The sequence below is a fragment of the Sceloporus occidentalis genome, unplaced genomic scaffold (genome assembly GCF_023333645.1).
Source record: "Sceloporus occidentalis isolate IW3139 unplaced genomic scaffold, rSceOcc1.0.p SCAF_17, whole genome shotgun sequence".
In the NCBI taxonomy this organism is placed as follows: Eukaryota; Metazoa; Chordata; class Lepidosauria; order Squamata; family Phrynosomatidae; genus Sceloporus; species Sceloporus occidentalis.
This window is the reverse complement of record NW_028316997.1, coordinates 4,291,885-4,308,570: the sequence shown is the minus strand read 5'-3', so window position 1 is coordinate 4,308,570 and position 16,686 is coordinate 4,291,885. Positions and strand designations below refer to the sequence as shown.

The following is a 16,686-nucleotide window of genomic DNA, read 5'->3' as shown; positions in this document are numbered from 1 at the left end:
ACACAGTAAGATACACACACACACAGTAAGACACACACACACAAACACAGTAAGACACACACACAGTAAGACCTCCCTCCCTAACCCCCCTTCTCAGTATCTCCCCTCTAACTCCCTAACCCCCCCTTCTCAGTATCTCCCCTCTAACTCCCTAACCCCCCCTTCTCAGGATCTCCCCCCCCGCCCCGGTCACTTACCTTAAACTCCTGTGTTGGAAGCGTGAGGCGTTTGTCTCGGGTGCCGGCGCTTCACTGCTGATCGCCGGCGTCTGACGTCATATGCCGGCGCCCAGCGTAAAGCGCCGGCACCCGAGACAAACGCTTCCAACACAGGAGTTTAAGGTAAGTGACCGGGGCGGGGGGGGGGGACACCGGACTCATTGGTGAGTCACCAGGACACTCCTTGCGGGCCGGTCCGAGCTATTCAGCGGGCCGGATGTGGCCCGCGGGCCGTGCTTTGCCCAGGTCTGATCTAGTGCAACACTGTCATTTTCATCGCATTAAGCATAATTCATTTAATTTATGAAAACTTAAGTGGCAAAGCTAACATAACAAATAATTACCTGTTCTGAATACATTTCCCTACCTCTGCAGTACAAAGAAACAGAAGGTAGCAGCTAGAGTCTAGTCCAAGCAAAAGATGCAAGCGCATGAACTTTGGTAAAAAAAACATAACAGGAACCTGGGTATAGTAAAGAATCTGGACACAGAACAGTACAAGCAAAATGTTATGGCAGGAACAAGAATATATAAGTGTAAATGCAGCAGGACTAGGGATCCCAACAACCTGTAACCATGCTATTCAGATTTTATTTATATGCCCATCAAATGATAGCATAGGGTTATTTCATAAGAAATTATGAACAGTGTAGGTTTACCTGCAGGGATTATGACTAATTGTAATAGTTCAGAGTTTCTGACCAAAGCAGCATGTATCAGCAACACAAGAATCCTCTGATAACTCTATATTATTTACCTATAGTATATCACTGACACTGTCTTTATATACTGACTAGTCTCAGGAGCTGGGTGGAGTATATATTTATCTACTACCCTTTCGGTAAAGTAAAACTTCCCTAAATCTAACGAATGTCAGTGAGTAGTAGTGACTCTCTCGTGGAATTAATTATATAAATATTAATTATAATATAAATATATATACACACATGTATACATACTGGCAAGGTCCTTTTATTCTACGTATTATTTTATTTATATATAATACCATCTGCATTTTGTGGTTATGTGTAAGAATTGGGCATGGCTTTAAGGCATCCATTAGTCATGAGCAGTACATAGGTTTGAAAAAGTAAGGAGCATAGTGTAAGGAAAATTGTTACCTAGGATAAACAGAAGTTAATATATGGAAAAGACATGCCAGGCACGCGGCACAAAGGTTTACTAGAAAACAACCATTAGTTTACTAGTTAAGACAATGATGTGTGGAATCCAAGCTTTCCAGATGTTTGGCTCAATGGGAAGAATCAATGCACACATTCTGCAGACTTCTAAAACCTACATAAAACTGAATGTTTTTTATCTTTGAACAGGGTCTAGTGCTGAGTCATTCAGACTATTTCTAAACAGAATTACGAAGGCAGCCCTTCACTGTGCTCTCACAGCAATCAACAGATCTGCGTGTTGAAAACAAATGCACCAAGTTTTTCACAGAAGATCAAAGAGATTATGGATTACAAATAGAGGCAACAGCTTGTTTGAGTGAAGTCTTTGAAATATGTGATGCTTTAGGGGAGAGACGACAATCTCTATGAACAAAGCTTTTGTTAATGGCCTGTTAGAGCAAAGTAAAACTACATATCAGCAATGTTATCTGAGTTGTTTGCTTAGCAAAGTGGACAACACATGTATCTCGATCTTTTTAACGGAGAAATTGATCCCAAATGCCACACAAATTTGACAATGGCACATTCACATGGAACGAGTTTCACGTGGGACCAGATACCATAGTGCTTCTACAACTCCTTGCCTAGATAAATAGCTACTAATGTTCAAAAAGTAATATTCTATGAATTAAAAGATTCCCAGACAGGTCAGTGGGGTCTATTCACTAAAGGGAGAGTTGACAGAAGAGTTTGTATTGACTTCATTATTCATTGTGAAAAGCCAAATCCAGTGAGTTCCTACTAAAGGAAGAGCTTGGCTGGTCTTGTATGATGTATAATGAAATCAGTGAGGTTTCTTAAAATTCTCTTCACATCAGCCTTTCATATTCGTGAAAAAACGGCGTACTTCCGCAAAAGGGTAAAGCCACAGGGACAGCTTCTTCCCCATTCATCCCATTAGAGAAGAGGGTATGCCCAGAGACTTAGCCCTTTTGCAGAAGTGCTTGGGGAGTCTGGGTTCACGAAAAAGCAGACAAAAAATAGACAGAAGCTGTAAGGCGGCCAAGGATAACGCCTAAAAATACAGGTGGAGTCCAGGGTGCAGGCAACTTAACCACTACTAATCAATAACAAACGATAGCCAGGGTCTGGTACACGGAGAGTCAGCAAGCCTTAGGAACAGCCGGGGTCTGGTACACGGAGAGTTACAAGCCTAGGAATAGCCAGGGTCTGGTACACGGAGAGTCAGCAAGCCTTAGGAATAGCCGGGGTCTGGTACATGGAGAGTCAGCAAGCCTTAGGAATACCTGGGGTCTGGTACACAAAGAGTTAACAAGCCTTAGGAATAGCCGGGGTCTGGTACACGAAGAATCAGCAAGGAAAGCAAGGGCAAGAGGGTCTAAATGGCACAATAATTGAGCACTGAATGAATCTGAGTGCTCAGTTTTTCAGTCACCCACTAGTGGCTCGCCAGAAACCATGTGGGCAGTGGAGGAGCGAGCAGCGGACGCGGGACCTATCTCTCGGAGAGAGCAGATATTTGAGTGAGTGGCTGCGTTGGGGATTCCTGCGGGGATCCTGACAGAAGCGGAGCTGAGGGAAAAGAGATAGGGGGACGAGAAGGTAAGGAAACATTGAGACAGAGCATAAGAGAGTGAATTAGAGTGTGGAAGAAAGTGAATGAGAGTGTGACTGAATGTGAGTGACAAAAAATTTCATTTCAGAGTTGAAAAAACCTTCAGAATTTCGTCCAAACCGTAAAGGCAGGAAACTAAATTTGTTGTCCAAAAACAAAAATACCAAAAACCACTGAAAAGTGTCGTAATGTCCTAATGACTTTTGGTCCATTTGAACAAGTCTACCAGCTATATGTAAGGAGGGAATATTGTGTTTCCATTCTGTGCATATATTGCCCATTTCATAATGTACAGTAGACTGCTTGGTTTTGGAACAAGTGTCTTGAATTCCACACTGCTGAAAAGTCTACTGCTCCCTCCATACAGGATGCTCCCAATAGCCTTCCAATAAACTACACATACATGGTCTTTCTTTGAATTTCTAAACATCATTGCATAGGTTTTCATCTGATAAAACTGGAAAATGTAGGGTGTGAAAGAAATGGCAGATCCACTAGATCCAGGGTCGGGCCAAGACAAAATGCCGCCTGGGGCGAAGCTTAAAATGCCACCCCCCCATCATTATCTACCCTTCCTCTCCCTGCCGCCCCCCCATTATCTACCCTTCCTCTCCCTGCCGCCACCCCATTATCTACCCTTCCTCTCCCTGCCGCCACCCCATTATCTACCCTCCCCCCGTACTTACCTTTCAGCAGTCCTGCAGTTAGTCTCCCTGCTCGGTCTCGGTGCCGGCTTGTAATGCTGGACGCCGGAAATGACGTCATCTTCCGGCGCTCAACATTACAAGCTGGCACCGAGACCGAGCTAGAGGGCTCGCAGAGGAGAGAGAGAGGGGCGCCGAGCAGATACTGACAACTTGGTAAGATAAAACCACTCGGCGCCCCTCTCTCTCTCTTCTCGGCTTTAAAAAAAAAAATAAGGGCTTGGGGCGGCAAAGTGCCACCCCTTCAAAAGTGCCGCCTGGAGGGGTTGCCCCAATCGGCTCCATTGTCGGGCCGGCCCTGACTAGATCAATTCAAATGTAGATAACTAGAGGTTGAGGCTGATCAACTAAAGCCTAGAAAGGATAAAAAAAACATTGATTAGTAATAGCTTTGTGGGGCTTTGAGAAGTATCTATACTTTGTTACCCATTTCAATAGTTCAGCTACAAAACAGCATATGTCTATGTAAAATGGAAAAAAAGTTGGTACATAATGTCAACAGGCAAAGCTGAAAGGTATTAGTGAAAAATAGGCTTAATAAATACTGTCATGTGTAATAATTACATGTTAATTATATTATAACCTAGAGCATAGCAGGTAGACCTCTTGCCAACCAAATTGTATATGGTGAGAAAATCCAGGACAATTTTTACAACATTGCGCGTCATAATTTGTTCATTTGTGTTTTAAAATCTATGAATAGATTAGCGTAAAAAATTGTACATATTGAAGTTTGAAAAGTTAAATTTTTTCCATGAAAGGGGTTTATCCCTAAACAATGAAATCTAATTCAAAGAGACCATCTCCATGTTTTCTTGAAAGGAAAGTACTTCATTTGATGGCCTCAATACAGTCAACTATAAGCACTTAAACCTCTTTTTGTTTTAAAGAGGTCAAAATCGTGACTTGTATTAAGGGCCAGAGAAGCTTAACGAGAAGTGGTTGTTATTAGGAGTATAAAGACTCAAGTACTTTTATCTATAATCAGCAGGTAACCAGTGTCTGAAAGCTTTTGAACAAAATTGCCAAAGAATACCACATTTTCATGCAAGACACGTACGTTGGTGGTTAAAATTTATTTTAATTACCTTGATTTCCAATCGCTTCTATACCTTTCCATATAAAAATGGATATGCAATTTTGGGTTCTTTTTGAAACCTTTCACACTATAAGTTCATAAATGTAATGTAAATCATTCGATGCAGTATTAAAAAAATGTATGCCACAGGCTTCATAAACCCCTATCAAACACATGTGATTGTTATAATTTCTATAAATTGCATTCATTTCTAAAATTATCATTGGCCTTGTTTGGTTTTCTTTGAACTGAAAAATCAATTTCCATACCATACAACATGATTAACAAAAATACACACAAAACATTTCAATGTTATTTTCATGGACATTTTGCATGTGGCAACAGTCTCCAAGCGTTGTAGGCTGTAGGAATATTGGAATGTCTATAGTGACAATTGTTTAAATTGAGTTTGTATTTTTTTGTTTTCATTTAGATGAAATGGTTGAAGAACCACAAGAATCTGGACAATAAATGTTTAGTTTTATGAGGATAGTTACATTAAGTCAAACTTATAATACAAAAAGAAAAAAGGGGCTAGATCCAATGACCCATCCTGAAAGTAGACTAATGAAAAATAAATCACACACTTCATACTCACCAGTAAGTGATTCAACTATTTTGAAAGAAATGCAAATAACAACTGCTAACTGTTCAAACTCATGTACACGAATGTAACTCTCTGGTCATCCATTTAAAATCAAAATCCCAACTATCTATTAAGAATCTAATATTAACCATACGAAGGAGAAAAAAAATCTAAATTCTAAAAGTTAGCTGAAACAAAGAGCATTAATATCCCTGAAGCAAAACCTGACTTCACCTCCCTTATGATATGCCATTCACATTAGGATATCAATTTATTAAAATGCATTACTAGGTTAGAAAGGGTTTAGAGAAAGGGTATACAATTAGAAACAATTCCGAAGCTACTGGCAAGTCTATTATGTTGATCCTATTAACCCATAACCTCTTAATCTCACCAGCATGTTCTCCCTTATGTTAAGAAACAGGTGTACGCACAAGGGGTAAACTGGGGATGTAGTACATCTAGGGGGTTAGAAACTGAAGGATAGGGTGTCAGGAACCAATTTTTTCCCTGCCTGAACCATGGGTTTTTTATACCTGTGGTGTTTACATCTGCAACCACTAGTGGCCACTCTCCACCCTCTGGAGCACTCAGAACTCAGGTGTGCCTTGTTACCTGGGTTGAGCCCTAGTCTACATCCAGGTGGGCCTTGTTACCTGGATTGCCCTGCCTTTATGAACCTGCCCTGCCCTTCAGTGAGGGCCTTTGTATTGAAGTCTATGGACCTTCCTGCTGTGGCTCTGCACCTGTACTGTTCCTGGTTCCCTGCTTTGTGTCCTTCCAAGCGGGCTGTGTGCCTTTCGTGCCCTTCCAAGCGGGCTCTCTGTCTGTCGTGCCCTTCCAAGCGGGCTGTCTGTCGTGCCCTTCCAAGCGGGCTCTCTGTCTGTCGCGCCCTTCCAAGCGGGCTCTCTGTCTGTCGCGCCCTTCCAAGCGGGCTCTCTGTCTGTCGCACCCTTCCAAGCGGGCTCCCTGCCAAAAGACTTATTACCTGTATTTTATTTTGCCATACGTCCGGTTACTTGCTTAGACTATATTACCCTTATTTGCTGGTCCTGTTATATACATGAAATACACTGCATTACCTGGATTTCTGTTTGTGGTGTCTTTGTTTGCATAATCATGCACCGTGGGTTACATACTGAACCCCAAGTATCCCCTGCACATGGGCTCCTACCTGACCTGATCACCCGAGTCCTGACAGAGGGAAAATGGTTGACCTACTGGATCTTGACCAAGTCTTGATTAGTGTCTTTCTCAATACCTTTTTTGTGTATCCCACACGTGGAAAATAACATGCTAGCATTTTAGATTTAAAATGTTTAACAATTAACATGCTTTGTGCAGTATTTTAACATTTTATTTAAGTTGAAACTTTGCTTTTGCAGAGCCTAGTGAAATGTTTCTCCATAGCCACCTAATCATTCCTCCTCTATATCTTGTGCTGTATTTCTGCAGATATGTTATCAATTTTCCACTTTACCTCCTGAACCCAATCCTAATTATGAAATTCTCCCTTCTAAAGGTACAAAGATATTCCTGAAAAGATTTTAAAATCCGATCTGTGAAATGTTCTTATTCTGTTTTACTATATGATGCAACCATTGCCCAAGATCATTTCTCAGGTATCTATTCAACATATTTCACTATGCCAGTCCCTCCACTAGCTTGCTTTACACTCCAGAATTACATTGACTCTTGATCTCCAGAGATCCGATTACTCTACTAACTAGACCCTTTGTTCTCTCAAGAATCTCTTGCCAACCTCATGTCCGCCATGTCTCTTCTACAGTTATTACATCTTCCTACTTACTTATCCAGGATTTCAATTATTCTCTTCCATACACCTTTTTGTCAGACTTTCTCCTACATACGCTAACTTTAAACAGTAACTAAAACCCCACCTATTCAGAGAAGCATACAACCTTGTTTTACCCGTTTTACCCGTAACCTGCATCCTAAAGAAATCATCCATCATCCCCACCAGCAGTTCTCAACATCACTGAGTTCTTCATATCATCCTTACTGCAATCAGGCCACCATGGTCATTTTACTGTCAAAAAAATACTTGTCTTTTAAAATATTTTCAATGCCCCTGTTGTAACAGTGCTGTGAAATCTGCTGGCGCTATATAAATAAATATCATGTATTTTTATTTTATAGCTATGTGGCCATGTGGCCTTATTAACTGCTGCCTTGAGTTAGACTTGCATTTCTTTAATAAACAGTTTAACACATTGAAATAAAATAGGCTATATAAATAGTTTTAGTGTGTACAAGATAAAGGAAAATCGTATATAATAGTGGAAAGTTTTTGTATGATAAACATCAAATTGCTTTGTGTCATATGAAATGTAATAATAAAAATGTAAAAACATTAACTTTTTAGTATTTTGAGTATCAAATCATGATCAAACGACCGAAGGGCCAAAGTGTGCCTATCAATCTCTATGGGTATACTGCTTTAAACTAATGAATATTAGCTTAAGTGGAAACTCTCCCAGCAAGGATAAATTAAAACGTATGTTATAAACCATCAAAATCAATTACAAACACTTCCAAGTCAGATAAATCAACAAGTATCTTGCTGTAACAAACTCAAAGCCTACAGATGAATTTAGGTCTGAGTCAGCTAAGGAAACCCTTTGTGTATGTGTCTTCAGCTTATAATAGCCACATACTCCTTCAGATGAGCCTCCGGGTACAATGAGAGTCACGGCTTAGTGGCTACAATCAAAGGGCTGAGAAGAAATACTACTTGAAGAAAACAAGTTTAAGCTAAAGGGTCGGGCAGGCAGAATACTAGCAAAGTGACAAGACAAGCCAAAGTAAAAAAAAAATACTGTTAACTCAAAAAACAGAACATCGCATCCAGAAGGTAACACAATTGCTCCCTACATGTGTGACGCTAAGTATTCTGTATCCGGTTTAAGTAATCTTTTGGATGCAAAAGGACCGATGCGGCCACAGCATGCAAGGACTAGACAATGAGACCCAACTCAGTATTTGCTAATGTACACCAGGGAATGAAACAGAAGCCAATTACGCCACCTAAGGGCCGAGGATGATAAAGCAGCGAGAGGTAAGGCCCTAACACGTATACAGGATTGCATCAACATTTTGTAAACATATTAAATCAAAGACAATCCTGGGTTATGCACTGAACCTGGAACCTTTGCTCAGTTACCGTGGAGACTAGCCAAGATAAATGAATATTTATTTTGGTCAGCCATGATTACAGTCGATAAAGACACAAATATTTATTGTGTATTTTTTTACATACTACACTTTTTCTATCTTATTTTTATATTTTATCTTGATTGATTTTTACATTTTTCATCCTCTTTCTAACTTTTATTGTGCCCCCCCCCCACACACACACACAACAGACACTTTCTGCTTTGACAGCCACTTTGCCCTTATCCATTTCTCACATCTTGCTAGCTTTTTGCTACTTTTATTATTGTATCCCATCTAGTTTTACCACTACAGTCTGTGAGCCATAAGCATCACATCGGAAAAGTGAGAATAACTTTTTATTAACCTATTGCCAAAAACTGACAATTGCTTATCTAGCAATTTATTTGTAATAAAAGCTTTTTTGAAATAAAAACACATTGTCAAATGCTTGTTTTTTAAAACAATGTCATCCAAAAGGTGATGTGAGAGCATTCAACTCTGCCAAGCCTTAGAATGCCACTCAAATATCAGCTAGTACTGTCCTTACTTTAGATTAGACATGAAATAAAGTAAACTATAATCTATGTGTTATCACCAATAATGTCCATTTACCATTTAGACTTAGACATGTTTATCACCTTACTATATGTAAAATTTTAAATTTTGATTGATGGGTTGGTCTACCAATTCTTATTTTCAGATGAATTTGTTGAAACAGAAAATAGAAAAGGCACTTCTATCTTCCTATTCCATATAATGTTATGCTTACACACTTTTTTTTCTCCATTCTATTCTGATAGAACTACTTATACTAGAAAACCTTAAATGAAAGCATCCAAATACCAAACTTTCATTGGAAAACATTTTTTAGCCTGCCCTGTTAAGCCCAATTTGAGCTTAGGGCTTTTTGTGTCTCTGTTGCTAACCAGAGCCCTTGTACGCCCAGCTCCACTCAGCCCAGCTCACATACAGAGTGGGAGCGTTTCAGAGGGGCACACTTCCCAGGTATGGAAATTATGTCCTGTTCTTACTACTTGTTTAAAAATAAAAACATGGCATGGCTATGTCTACTTGTAGGAGAGAGTACATGGATCTCACACTGGAAGCTGCTCAACTGTAGAAGGTGTCATGGGGAATCTCCCCTAGCTGGCATGACTGAGCTGGAAATACTGGCTAATGTATTAACTTGCTTGAAGTTTTTTTTGTTCTGTTTTGTTTTGAGCTAAATTTTGAACCTTTTTTTTTTCCAGACACATTGTGCAATGTGGGTACCGCATAATGAGAACATTCATTCAAGGAATACAATTAAATTGAGAAACACCTTATTAGTTATTAAACTTCATAAACAATTTTACAAATCCCCAAGTATCTTTATTGATACTGTTTCTTTATTACTAAAGCAGTTCAAGAAGGTAAGTTAAAATTTACATTTCATTATCTCCTTAAGACAAACAGTTGCATAGCAGGAAGAATCAAGTTCAAATGTCAATTTTAAAAACTGTTTCGGTGAGTCCTGATCTTCATTTTCTGTCTTATTTTCTTTTTCTTGGTGTAACGCGTATGATAGTTTGTGGGGATGTTTTAATATGTGCCTGTAGCACCCAGGAAGATTCAACTGCAAGGAACCAATTCGAAATTGACAGGTCTGTAACCCATCCCTGGCAAGAGCTTCACGGTACCACTGTCCAACTTTATTTGTAGGATACTTAATGCTGTGTCCAGGCATTGGGAGAACTACCTTTTAAAAAAAAATGAAAAAGAAGGGATGTAAATAGATTTAAAAAAAGCTACCAGAACTTTTGGAAGATTTTTTTTTTCTAAACAGGGGTGAGCAAACCTGCTGTTTCCACAACACAGAGAGCTGCAAGCCAAGAGAAGGCCTAGCATCAAGACTGTCTCATAATCTACATTAATAGTTGTTATAATAGGACAAGGTTACTGTGGTAGGTCCTTATAATGCAGTAAAGTCAGATCGTTAACATTTCCAGCTTTCCTGCAATTCTCACTATAATGAATACATCTCTGCCTTAATGTTATCACATAAGTTTCATATTACTATTTACTTTACACTGGCTCTGTCAACCAATATTAACATTGTGTTAACGTGACAGTCTGAGACCTTTGTATTAGCATAATATGTAAGCTAGGGCTGAAACAACTAATCGATAAAATCGATAATAATCGATAATGAAAATCGTTGTCAACGATTTTCATTATCGATTAATCAAATCGATTTTTATCGATTAGAAAAATTATAATCCGACTTCAAACAGAGATCGGATTATAACACTAGAATCCAGATCCCCCGCAACGCTGCAGGGGACCTGGATTCCCCTCACTGTCAGCCGGTCTCTCACTTTCGTCTCTCTCCCCCTCCCATACACCCCTCTGACTCCTCCCCCCTCCCATACACCGCTCTGCCTCTCTACCCGGCTCCGTTACTGACTTCATAGAAGCCTCAGCGTAAGTGAAGGGCAGTAATGGAGGCTGTCTGTGCGCATCGTACAGACCCCCACCGGCTGACAGAGAATCATCCTCTCTGTCAGCCGGTGGGGGTCTGCATCGCACAGACAGCCTCCGTTACTCACCTTCACTTACGCTGAGGCTTCTATGAAGCTTCAGTGAAAGTTCCTGTCAGTAACGGAGCCGGGTAGAGAGGCAGAGCGGTGTATGGGAGGGGGAGGAGTCAGAAGGGTGTATGGGAGCCACCCTCCCATACACCACTCTGGCTCCTCCCCCTCCCATACGGCACTCTGCCTCTCTACCCGGCTCCCTGGTGTCTTGTGAACCTCCGTGGCTGACAGGAGGCAGAGTGGAGTATGGCAGGAGGAGGCAGAGTGAAGTATGGGAGGGGGGAGGAGGCAGAGTGATGTATGGGAGGGGGAGTAGGCAAAGTGATATATGGGAGGGGGAGGAGCCAAAGTGATGTATGGGAGGGGGAGGAGGCAGAGTGGTGTATGGGAGGGGGAGGAGGCAGAGTGGTGTATGGGAGGGGGAGGAGCCAGAGTGGAGTATGGGAGGGGGCAAAGTGGTATATGGGAGGGGGAGGAGGCAAAGTGATGTATGGGAGGGGGGAGGAGGCAGAGTGGAGTATGGGAGGGGGAGGAGCCAAAGTGGTGTATGGGAGGGGGGAGTAGCCAGAGTGGTGTATGGGAGGGGGAGGAGCCAGAGTGGTGTATGGGAGGGGGAGGAGCCAGAGTGGTGTATGGGAGGGGGAGGAGCCAGAGTGGTGTATGGGTGAGTTATAGTGGTGTATGGGGGGTATTATGAATTTCAGGGCATATAGGGGGTATAAGGCATATCAGGGGGGCATAAAACATATCTGGGGGTAAAAGGTATATCAGGGGGCTCAGTTGCATATCACTGGCATATAAGAGGTATAAGGCATATATGGGGGCAGAGTGGCAAGCTGGGGGTCAGATGTGCATAACCGGGGCAGTTTGGTAAATAAAAAAAATTTAAACAAGGCTTTTTTCTCATAGTTTTTATTAAATATGAAAAATAGTTAACATATGAATTAATATTTACTAATAACTTTGTATTAAAACCTAGTTTGAGAAACACTGTGTTTGGGTTCTTGTAGCTTTTATTATTATGTCAGTAAAATAAGAAGGTGAATAGAGAGAGGCCATTGTGATAAAGAGATGAAAGTGTAAATTGTACGTTTTTTATTACATTATTTTAAATTGAAAATTTTAATTTTTTTTTATCCGATTAATCGATTAATCGAAAAAATAATCGGCCAACTAATCGATTATTAAAATAATCGTTAGTTGTAGCCCTAATGTAAGTTGTTTAATGCTAAATGCTAAATCAATAAAAGAGAACGCTTACTTGTTTTATTGTATATACATTTTCCTTCTCTTCTGCTGCAGTAACTACATGGACCTGCAAAGAAATAAAATGGATTAGTCAGTGGAACTGGGGAGAAAACCACTCTGCAAAGGCATTGTTTTGCAATATTTAAACCATGTACTTACTCTATCGCTGAGCAAAGTCTTTTCATCAGTCCTTTGATCGCACAGAACTAAGTCCCCCTCCGCCGCTTTAGAGCCATAGGACAAAAACCTGTAAGAGGCTGCCTCGTTCCACACCTTACTGCAATAGGCATGCGTGTAAAAGATTCGCATTGAATGTGGGATGCTAAACCACCCTCGTACAAATCCCTCCTCATTCATTCCATAGCGATTGAGTGCACGGAGCAGCATTCTTTCACGGACCTTGTAATCAGGCATTAATGTGAGACTTCCTTTGGGATCTCCTGCAATATTTGAAAAATCTAACTTGAATATACATCTGCTGAGACAAATGTGAAGCTTGTTGAACATATAGGCAAATGTTTCTGTTTAGACTCACCTGGTACTGTTTAAATCTAACTTCCATAAACCCCTGCGGGCAGTATTACGAACTTCATTGTGTAACAAATCAACTTCACTATGTATTATGAAAGTTTGTCCTGCCAAGGTTGAGCTGGTCAGCATACTTAAATAGACCACATAGGACATCAAATTTCGTATCATAATGCATAGTCAAGATGTTTGTTTAAACAAAAAAAAAACAAAACAAGATGAATTAACTCCCCACCATAGTCATAGTACTATTATATTTCCAACTAACCTGTCTGAAGGAAATATTGTTTAGCCTTATTTACAGCATCTTCGGTGTCACCTGGTGCGAACAACAACTTCACAGCCTTCTCCTACAGAAAATAAGTAACTGTTAATCTTGATATTCTATAAATTGAAGGATGGTTCAGGAGTATACCAATAAGTTTCATCATCATCAAACGTGTGCATACATATACAATAATGGTCGCTTCTATCAGTTGAAATGGTTTCCATGGGATATGGGAAGAAAAACCAAGGAAGAGAAGGGGGCCGTAAAGCCTATCTCAGTCTTTGTAAACTGACCACATTTGACACGCCTGTTATTTTGCACAGCACTCAAACCAGGGAGTTAATAGATTAAGCTTCATAACAGTTCTGATAATATTAACAATATGGCACAACGTCTTAAAGGTCAGTACCAGTGAAGCTGGAGATTTTGTTTTCACAGTTTTCTATATTTACTCATTTAAAAAGCCATGTTATATGGTAGTATGTTATCAGTTTTACACAACATGATTTAGCCCTGGAAATTTACCATTTCATCTTTAAGCAATGCTAGTCCAATCTCATGAGAGTGACCCTTTCCAAATCTCTGGGGTCCATAGTAGTTTATAAAACCTTTCATCTGAAAAGATACACAGTTGTAAGGACATCATCAGCAAAACAATTTACAGCTATACAGCTATACATCATGTTTTTGTGTTTTGAACATGTTTGAAGATTTCCAGTGGCAGAAGAAAGGAGAACTTAACGAGAAGAAAGTTGTTCACAAGTGATAGGGAAAGGAGAGCGCCTATGGTTTCCAATGTACAAGAGACCTGGTATGCAAGACAAGTAAGATGGCCTGATCAGATAGGGTAATGGCAGGAAGAGAGGTGTGAACACAACACGGAGACAGAGTACATGATAGTCTTTGAAGAGGTATGTTTCTAAAACTTAACCTTAACATTGCAAATGGCCTCCTCAATTCTCTTTTCAATATCCGCTGAAGCGTCATCATCACTGTGATGTTTAACATCCCTGACAGCAATACTGAAATGATTTCCAGTCAACTGACCAAGCCGCAAGTGTTGGTTTGTAGACCGTATATTATACAGTTTCATTCCTTTTCTTTCAACTGAACTTCCAATCTGTTGCAAGCTTTAAAAAAAAACAAATGGGAGACTGGTCAGTGTTGTGGAACCATAGCAAAGATGTTTTCTGTGAAAAGAAGTATAATTGAAAAGACTGCACAGAAGGCTACCAAGATCCTGTATTGGCAATGGTTGGAAACCCTAAAATAATATCCCAGCAAGTATTGGCACCAATATTGGATGAATATTGTGTTATTCGACTACTATTTACATTGAATAAGGGGAGTATAATAACCTTCCAAAAATAGTTACTGTAGTTTAAACTATATGAAGACAATTTTGAAAAGAACATGCATTTTACCTCTCTGGGGTCACCTTCTTTACAACCATGGCTTGGTGAGTAACAGCTTTTTTGTCTTTGATTCCTGCGTAAGAGAAATCTGAAGGAAGTATTCCAAGTAATGAAGACATACAGCTGATGGCTTCCATGGTTTCCAGGTTCTCTTTCTTAAGGCTAAATGCTAAAACAAAAACAATTTATGTAACACATGACATATAAAGCTAGGAAAACAGGTAAAATAAATATGGTTGCCATCTCTATGTTTACATTGGAGGATTGGATACAACTGCCAATACAGGTCAGTTTAAAATAGACCAAAAAGTAAGTGCACTTTACAACAAGGGATCTCTGAAACAAACTTAATGAGGCGCTGTATTTAATTAGAGACAGTATCTATTCATAAAAAGAGTGTTTGCCACCACAAAAAGAGGCTGCCATGAAAAAACTAAATACTTGACTTAATGCATATGTGGATTCTTGTTTTTAAGTTGTTTTGTGAATAAAGAACTCCAGTCCAATTCTGCGAATCCTTCTTACTTCTATCCTTTATAAGTACTTAAAATGTCATTTTGAAGTCCGTAGTTTATTAGTGACATAACTCTTACCCGTGTATACATTGTGTTTGTCAATATCATCTGTTCTGTGCCTCTTTCTCGAAGTGCCTGCTCTCTCTCTAAATCTAACCGTTATGGCTGCCTTTTGCTGTCCATTAGGGTCTTTCTCTGAAAACGATTTAGTTTCCAATAGTCTTCCAAATTTCTTACTGACAAAATGATGCACAGAGGCCCTGTGCTCCTTACAGGCATCAGGATGAAACGTAAACCTGGAATTATCAACTTTTGCATCTAAGAATGTAAAGAATTCATCCGCCTCCTCTTCAGATGTTAGCTGGCACAGCTCTTTGTAATCCAGGTTTGGTTTGACAAGAAGTTCTGTACTTTTAGTCATTGTCAGGAGAAACGGGAACGTTTGTCGCACAACACTGTGGATTTTTGCTCTTTCATTCTTGTCAGGAAACAAGCCAAGGGAAAGTTCTTGTTGATAATCTTCAGATGTTTGTGATTTCCAACTTGATTTTATCGAAGCTGCAAATTGGTGTAAAGACTTCTGTATGGCTACATCCAACAGAGGGTTTAGCAAATTGCAAGAGTCTGCATCACTTTCTTGAATAAGCTCTTCCACTGAGAAATCCTTTTTTTCTTCACTTGATGCATCTGACATGATGTTGACATCTCCAGAAAATCCAGCATGAAGTTCATGATCAATGTCCTTTGAGGTAACCCGTTGTTTTTTAATTTGTTCTTGGTGAGCCTTCTTCTTGTCATTAGTATTTATTATCTCATCTTCAGCCTCTCTGTGATAAGCTTCAGTAACCAAGCGGCCAGAGAGATCAATCTCTGTTACAACAAAATCAGCACAAGTATTTTTGATGGATCCAAAAAACCCAATATGTTCACTCACATAACAAAGATGATCTAGGAACTCAAATGTACTTTCTTCTTTTTCCATTCTAAGTAGGTATTGCCTACAAAACAAGAGGACATTATCAGCAAAGCAATAATGTAGCAATGGCAATGTTAAAGATTTAAAGGTAATTTTAGCAGATAATGCCAATGAGAAGAGTTTTGAGAAGTAACTGCATTGTTCTGTGATCTTTTAATGAATCGTGTAAGAATAAGGGGGGCTATCCAAAGTTCTGCTACCCCAAATAATGAATGGAGTCATAGTGATTTTATAAACGACTTACATATTATTTTATGTGTTTGTAACAGAAGTTACATACATGCGACTGTTTGTCGGGCAGAGATCAATAAATTTGTTAATGGTTTAATTAGTGTAGCAATGATCCTCAGTAGGTGTCTGTAAGACGCTTTCTCTTCCCAAAATCATGTATATTGCCCTTCTTTAAATCCTTGGATAATCAGCTGCGAGAAACGACATCTGAGATTTAGGTCAGACACTAGAAGTATTTTGGAGCAACCCACTCACCAAAACAGAACACAAGGGGCTCGCTGTTTGATCATAGATCATAATCAATAAATAAACCCAATACCACTAATAGCAAGATATTATGAGCCATATTATATCTATCTATATATCTGTATAGATTGGATTTTAAGCTCGTTTGGGCAGAGCACTCTTT

The 16,686-nt window shown here is 39.8% G+C and overlaps 1 protein-coding gene across 1 annotated transcript; it reads right to left on the bottom strand.

Annotated features, from left to right (window-relative positions):
- Positions 1-9,940: 9,940 nt before the first annotated feature.
- LOC149302766 (pseudouridylate synthase PUS7L-like) lies at positions 9,941-16,052 on the bottom strand. Its single transcript, XM_089481973.1, has 8 exons — positions 15,149-16,052; positions 14,565-14,724; positions 14,072-14,270; positions 13,666-13,755; positions 13,141-13,222; positions 12,504-12,784; positions 12,358-12,411; positions 9,941-10,261 (listed from the first exon to the last, which is right to left on the bottom strand). Exons 1-8 carry the CDS (start codon positions 16,050-16,052, stop codon positions 9,941-9,943), a joined length of 2,091 nt encoding a protein of 696 aa, XP_089338099.1.
- Between the last annotated feature and the right edge of the window lie 634 nt (positions 16,053-16,686).

What these genes read in the sequence shown, in the direction of transcription:
- LOC149302766 (XM_089481973.1), bottom strand. Translation starts at nt 16,052, where the DNA reads ATGGAAAAAGAAGAAAGTACATTTGAGTTCCTAGATCATCTTTGTTAT. An exon ending in AAGAAGGTGACCCCAGAGAG is followed by an intron (nt 14,271 to 14,564) that starts GTAAAATGCATG and finishes TTTTTTTTAAAG; the next exon opens with CTTGCAACAGATTGGAAGTT. An exon ending in ACAATATTTCCTTCAGACAG is followed by an intron (nt 12,785 to 13,140) that starts GTTAGTTGGAAA and finishes CAAATATTGCAG; the next exon opens with GAGATCCCAAAGGAAGTCTC.